The sequence below is a fragment of the Nicotiana tomentosiformis genome, chromosome 11 (genome assembly GCF_000390325.3).
Source record: "Nicotiana tomentosiformis chromosome 11, ASM39032v3, whole genome shotgun sequence".
Taxonomy (NCBI): domain Eukaryota; kingdom Viridiplantae; phylum Streptophyta; class Magnoliopsida; order Solanales; family Solanaceae; genus Nicotiana; species Nicotiana tomentosiformis.
The window spans coordinates 90163309-90170981 of NC_090822.1; the positions used below are offsets into that span (position 1 = coordinate 90163309).

A 7673-nucleotide genomic window follows, 5' to 3' on the forward strand; every position below is an offset into this window, starting at 1 on the left:
CTGGGTGAGACGGCCTAGCCGATCTGGGTGGTATATGGGTGATAAGATCTCCCAACCTAAAATAATGGAAATTTACTTGAAAACTTGTCTTGCTCCTAACTTGATGTTTTAGTATTGTTTGAGTCTTCCATTGATTTTATGACTGTTCTTCTTGTATTGTTACCTGTTCTAATGAGAGGGTATTTAGTCATACATACTAGTACTATTCCCTATGTACTAACATCTTTTTTTATCGGAGGCACTGCATCTTTAATGGATGCAGGCGGTATTGATCAGTGATAGCAACACACCCTCTTCCCAGCAGATTTGGTGAGTCCCACTTCACTTCGGGGTCATCCATCTTTTGTTCCCCGTGTATTGTGTTTGAGGTATAGCCGGGGCCTTGTTGCCGGCATTATCATAGAATTGTTTTGTATCCATTAGAGGCTCTATAGACATAGTGTTGGTTGTATATATATATGAGCGTTGGGAAAAGTCAAACTAGTCTTGGTGTATTGGAATCACTTCTTTCACTTTAATTATGAAAGTGTATGTATTTTGAGACTTTAAAATGAAGCAATTAATGGTAATGGAATTAGGGTTGTTCCTGAATCCTCTTGGTGTTAATTAATGAAATTCATCTTCTCTTTATTTATGAGTAAGTCGGGTACCAGGCAATATAGCAGGCTTGCTCGGCCGGGTTATCTCGGTTGAGCACTGGTCGCGCTCCCTAAGGTTGGGGCATGACAAACTTGGTATCAGAGCCTAGGGTTTTAAAGTGTCCTAAGATGTCTCGGAGCCGTGTCTAGTAGAGTCCTTATTATTGGTGTGTTGTCAATCACATCTATAATTAGGAGGCTACTTGATCATTTAGGAATAATACCCTTCTTTGATGTTTTAGATCGTGCGATAAACCTAATTGTAAGACTGTTTCTTCTCTAACTCGTGCATTGCTCTAATATTTAGTACATGGAGCCTAGGAAGAAAGTAATAACTGGCCAAGGAGCCAATGCCACCCCTGGAGTGGAAGTTGATTCTTTACTTGATGATGCGGGTGAGTGCCCTAGGGGTGAGGATATTTCCCCGACTACTACGTTGCCTGATTCTACCACTCCTGATCAGACTGCACATGTCCTTACACCTACTGAGGATGCAACAATCCCTTAAACTTATATTTCAGTTCCACCTCCAGCCCCAGCTTCCGGTCCCGGTGTTTCTTATGGGGATCTTAGTTGAGCCATACAGATGTTGGCTCAGATAGTGGCTTCACAGGCCTAGAGATCAAATGTTGCACTCACTTCTTCTAGTCAGCCATGGGATTTTGCTAGTTCCATGGTGAACATGTTTCTCCATTTGGATCCTCCATTGTTCACATGTACTAATCCTGAGGAGGACCTCTAGGACTTTATTGATGAGATGCACAATACCCTCCAAGTTATGCGTGCTACTGAGACGGAGGGAGTGTAGTTGGCCTCCTACTTCCTGAAGGAGGTGGCCTATTCTTGGTTTGCGATGTGGGAGGACTCCCATGAGGAGGGGAGCCCTCCGGCGAGATGGAGTGAGTTTGTCGAAGCCTCCATCGATCATTTCTTATCTGCTGAGACTAAGGCAGCCCGTGCCGCCAAGTTTGAGATCCTGAAACAAGGTAGCATGTATGTGTGGAAGTATCATATGAGATTCGTGCGTCTGTCCAAGTATGCCATCTACATGTTTCCCACTATGGAGGCTAGAGTGCACCAGTTTGTGCAGGGCCTTAGCCCCTTGGTTATTGATGAGGCCGCTACAGCTGCCTTGAATTCGGATATGAACTATGGTAATATGGTGGCATTTTCTCAAGCAAATGAGACCCGCAAACGCAAAAATAAAATGGAGCGAGATGGTAGCAGCAAGGCCCGGTCCCCGGGCAACTTTGGTGGTTCTTTTGGTGGTGGTAGGTCAGCATCCAGGGGAGGGTCATCAGGTCCATCCCAGTCTTTTGCTCAGTCTTCAGTCAGTGCACCGCCATCAGGGCCCAATCAGTAGTAATGGAGTCATTTTAGGACTGGTCAGGGAAACGGAGGATCCTACCAGCAGGGTCGTCCCGGTGGGAGATTAGGCAAGCACAGGAGGCCCCCATGCCCTTGGTGAGGGAAGATGCCCCTAGTAGCCTTCTACATAGACCTACCCATATTCTATGGGTGCGGACTGAGGGGTCACATCCAGAGATATTATCATTCGTCTCGTTAGGGTGCGGGAAGGGGCATGACACAGCCATCCAGTTCTGTAACTACTACATCCACAACACCTCATCCAGCTCGAGGCACTCCAGCACCCACAGGGCATGGTGCAACTAGGGGTGGTGCATAGAGTTTAGGAGGACCCAGTCGTTTCTATGCTATTTGGTTGTAGAGTACAGAGGCTTCTCCAGATGTTGTCATAGGTATATTGGTTGTTCAATCTCATGATGTATATGCTCTTATTGATCCCGGTTCCACTTTGTACAATGTCACTCCTTATGTTTCTATGGAATTTGGGATAGAGCCAAAACAGCTTCATGAGGCGTTCTCTATATCTACTCCGGTTTGTGAGTCCATTGTGGCCGCGCGGGTTAATAGGGACTATGTTGTCATGGTGCGTGGTCGGGACACCATGGACGATCTCATTGAATTGGGGATGGTTGATTTTGATGTAATCATGGGGATGTACTGGCTTTATTCATGTTTTGCTAAGCTTGATTGTCGAACCAGAACCGTTAGATTTGAATTTCCAAATGAGCCAATTATTGAATGGAAAGGGGATGATATGGTGTCGAAGGGTAGGTTTATTTCATACCTTAAGGCTACCAAGATTATCAACAAGGGGTGTATTTATCAATTAGTCCGGGTTACGGATATCGATGCTAAGGCACCTACACTTGAGTCTTTGCCAGTTGTGAATTAATTTCCGTAGGTCTTTCCGAATGATCTCCCTTGGATCCCACCAGATAGAGAGATTGATTTTTGGGATTGATGTGATACCGAGCACGCAACCTTTATCTATTCCACCCTACAGAATGGCACCAACAGAATTGAAGGTGCTAAAGGAACAATTGAATGATTTGTTAGAGAAGGGTATCACCCGGCCGAGTGTGTAGCCTTGGGGTGAACCTATCCTCTTTGTAAGGAAGAAAGATAGGTCACTAAGGATGTATATTGACTATCGGCAGCTCAACAAGGTTATGATCAAGAATAAGTACCCGCTGCCAAGGATAGATGACTTGTTTGATCAATTTCAGGGTGCTAAGTATTTCTCCAAGATTGATTTAAAATTCAGGTATCACCAATTGAAGATTAAGGAGCAGGATATTCCAAAACCAGCTTTCAGGACCCGGTAATGTCTTTGGGCTAACAAATACCCCGACAGCTTTCATAGATTTTATGAATCAAGTCTTGAAGACATTTCTTGACTCTTTTGTGATAGAGTTCATTGACGATATTATGGTATATTCGCAAAGTCAAGAGGACCATGTCGATCATCTCCGGGCAGTTCTGCAGACTCTGTATCAGCACCAGTTGTATGCGAAGTTTTTGAAATATGAATTTTGGCTTAAATCTATAACATTCTTAGGTCATGCGTCTCCAGAGAAGGAATTAAGGTTGATCCTCAGAAGATTGCAAATGTGAAGAATTGGCCTAGACCTACTACCCTAACAGAGATTCACAGTTTATTGGGCTTAGCTGGATATTATAGGAAACTTGTGGAGGGGTTCTCTACCCTTTCCTCTTCGTTGACTAAAATGACTAAGAAAGCGGTTAAGTTCTAATGGTCAGATGCTTGTGAAAGGAGCTTCCAGGAGTTGAAATCAAGATTAACAACGGCACCGGTTTTGACCCTACCAGAGGGTACGGATGTGTTTGTCGTATATTGTGATGCTTCGAGAATAGGGCTTGGGTGTGTATTAATGCAACATGTCAAGGTGATAGCTTATGCTTCTAGGCAACTCAAGAATCATGAAAAGAACTATCCAACACATGACTTAGAGCTTGCGGCGGTGATATGTGCATTGACGATTTGGCGTCATTATCTGCATGGAGTCCATGTGGATATATTCACGGACTATAAGAGCATTCAATACATTTTCAAATAAAAAGAATTGAATCTGAGGCAGAGAAGATAGCTTGAGTTACTCAAGGATTACGACATAGATATTTTGTATAATCCATGGAAGGCTAATGTTATGGTGGATGCTCTTAGCAGGAAATCTATGGGTAGTTTGGCTCATTTGGAGGCATATCAAAGGCCTTTGACTAAGGATATTCATCGGTTGGCTAGTTTAGGGGTTTGTCTTGTGGACTTTAGTGAAGGAGGAGTGATTGTGCAAAATAGGGCTGAATCATCACTTGTTGTGGAAGTCAAGGAGAAGCAATACAACGATCCATTGTTGGTACGATTGAAGGAGGGGATTCATAAACATAAGACCATGGCCTTTTCTCTTGGCATGGATGATGGTACACTAAGGTACCAAGGGCGACTATGTGTTCTAAATATAGATGGTCTTCGGGAAAGCATTATGACCGAGGCTCACACTTTCAGGTATTTTGTGCACCCAGGCTCTACGAAGATGTACCATGATCTCAAGGAAGCCTACTGGTGGAATGATATGAAGAGGAACGTAGCGGACTTTATGGCAAGATGTCCAAATTGTCAGCAAGTGAAGGCCCAACATCAAAGGCCTGGTGGATTGGCACATAACATAGAAATTCCGATGTGAAAATGGAAATGATCAATATGGACTTTGTGGTGGGACTACCTCGCAAGTTCAACTTGATTTGGGTGATTGTGGACCGACTCACGAAATCAGCGCACTTCTTACCTGTTAAGTCTACCGACGCCGCAAAATAGTATGCTCAATTATACATCAAGAAAATAGTCATGTTGCATGGCACTCCAGATTTTATTATCTCCGGTTGAGGGGCACAGTTCACGACTAATTTTTTTAAAATATTTCAGCCAGGTTTGGGTACTCAGGTGAATCTTAGTACAACCTTTCATCCACAGACCGACGGGCAGGTAGAGCAGACCATTCAGATGCTTGAGGATATGTTGCGCGCTTGTGTTCCTGAGTTCAAGGGTAGATGGGACGATAATTTGCCGCTCATATAATTTTCCTACAACAATAATTATCATTCTAGCATTCGGATGGAACCGCTCAAGGCTTTTTATTGTAGAAAATATTGATCTCTCATTAGATGGTTCGAGAATAGGGAGGCAGAATTGATAGGGCCATACCTCATGCATCAGGCTATGGAGAAGGTTAAGACAATTACAGAACGGTTATAAACTACTCAGAGTTGTTAGAACTCCTATTCAGATGTGCATCGCAAGGATTTGGAGTTCAAAGAGGGAGACTGGGTATTCTTGAAGGTTTCCCCCATGACGGGTATAATGCGGTTTGGTAAGAAAGGGAAATTGAGCCCGAGGTATGTCGGACCATACAGAATCATTCAGAGAATTGGCCAGGTGGCTTACAAGCTTGAACTATATCTATAGATGTCTTTGGTGCACCCAGTGTTTCATGTATCCATGTTGAAGAAGGTCGTTGGAGATCCGTCGCTCATCGTTCCGGTCGAGACTATTGATATTAATGAGGAATTGACTTTAGAGGATATTCTAGTTGTCGTTCTTGATAGGCAAGACTGTAAGCCGAGAAATAAAGAAATTGCCTCCGTGAAAGTACTATGGCGGAACCAGCAGGTTGAAGAGGCCACCTAGGAGGCCGAGGATGAAATAAAGAAGAAGTACCCTCATTTTTTTGAATAATTATATAATTATTTAGCCGTTTTCTATGAAAATATTAGGAGTCCACCTTCTATGAATTATGTTTCTCCTGTACAAATTATGTTAAGGATACACTTTCTTGGTAATATAATGTTTATGGTGTTGTGGCCGATGTTGTTTCCATGTTGTATTACATTATTGTGATATGGTTATACTGTTAGGACTGGTTCTGGGATTCTCTGACAGGTGGATAGGCCCAGTTATAGGGGAAACCAAGCCAAAATTTCTAGAAATTTAGAGAGTTAGTCAAAATTTGGGACTGTTGATGTGTGATATAGTAGCCGAGTCACATTGAATGTTAGTGGTTAATTTTGACCCTCATTCGAGGACGGATGGTCTTAAGCGGGAGAGGATGTAAGGCCCTATGAAATTGACCTAAAACCTAGGGTTTCGTGGCGCCAAGGTGAACTTATATGTTGATGATTGTAGATATTCTTCCCGGCGAGCTTGCGAGCCCCGGTACGAACTTTTTGGGTTGAATAATGCGTTGGGGAGTTGAAGAAAGTTTTTGGCAGAGCAGGGCCTTTCTGTGGCCCATTCTGCGATCGCATAACTGATATATGGACCACATATCTGCCGTAGAATGAAGTAGAAACTTGAGCTAATTTTAGGACCATTATGCGGCAGCATAATCGTTTCGCGGGATACACATTCATCGTAGAGGCCAGCATCAGAAATTTCGGAAGGAGGTTTTTCGGTTCTTTCTGCGATCGCAGAATTAGTCTGCGGACCGCAAACTTGTCTCATAGTGAGGCAGAAATACCCAGTCCTAGAGGGCCATTATGCTGTTCATTTTGCGGACCGCGAATGCGACCGCAGAATCGCATCGTGGCTTCATTTTTCTAATTTTGTGACCCAAACCTATTTCGATATATAGTCATTGAAGACCATTTGTAAGGTAAAACCCTGATATTTTGAGAGTGGGGAAGTCCTCTAGAGTGAAAATGGATTCCTAAACTAATTGTTTACCAATCTTTGCTCAAATCTTGAAGAATTCGCAAGAAAAAGTCAAAAGGTCTTCATCCAAGAGGTAAGGTTCCATACCCTAGTCTTTAATTTTGGGTTTAGGGTAGAAGATGGATAATGGGGAGTGTAATTCTTAGGTGTGGGGTGTTATCTATGTATGCATGTACCAACAAAGTTGTAGGAAGGTTGTTGAGCTAAAAAGGGTAGATATTGGGTTGGGGATGAAGGAATCCACCATAAGAGGACTTTGAAACCTTAATGCACACCTAGTGTTTGATAAAATGCTCAAATGAGATGGAACTACGAATTCGTTCCTAATTTGTGTTCAATTTTGCTATATCTCTAAATAGATCAAAGTAGCTAAGATTTTCGGAATATTGTAGTAATTTAAGGGAAGCTCAAGGTGAGGTATGTTGGCTAAACTCCTCTTTTAGAATTGAACCCCACCATGTCCTTGTAAGCCCCGAGTTTCTCATTATAAATTAATTATTCTGAATAAGCCTTGTGTCAAAAGATATATGTGTTCAATATGGATTTCAAATGTTCTTTTTTGTGTTGTTTTACCATTTGAGAATGTGTTCAAAGTATGGGTTGCATATCTAAATGTTATAACTTCAAGTCATGATTCAAATGAAAGCAATTATGCCGAATTGTGGATGAAATCTCAATGTGCTTAAGACTCTTACTTACTCACATATATACTTAAAATCTTGAATAGAAATGCTTGTTGTCGATAATTCGTGATGATGTTGAAAGTGAAAGAGGTGAGCATGAAATGTGAAACACGGCCAACGTGCCAAGTAGGATATTACGTTTGGGGTTACTAGTGCCAATGAAACTAAGAAACGCATAAAGGATATTGAAATTAGTCGTAAACCCTTTTAATAATGAACACTTTGGGAGTATCGTCAGTCACCGAGGAAGGATAGGTT

General features: G+C 42.4%; 1 protein-coding gene across 1 annotated transcript; it reads left to right on the forward strand.

Moving 5' to 3' along the window:
- Positions 1-1491: 1491 nt before the first annotated feature.
- On the forward strand, positions 1492-3760 carry LOC138901816 (uncharacterized). Its single transcript, XM_070189611.1, has 3 exons — positions 1492-1968; positions 2368-2660; positions 3565-3760. The coding sequence occupies exons 1-3, from the start codon at positions 1492-1494 to the stop codon at positions 3758-3760; spliced, it is 966 nt and encodes a 321-aa protein (XP_070045712.1).
- Positions 3761-7673: the final 3913 nt, after the last annotated feature.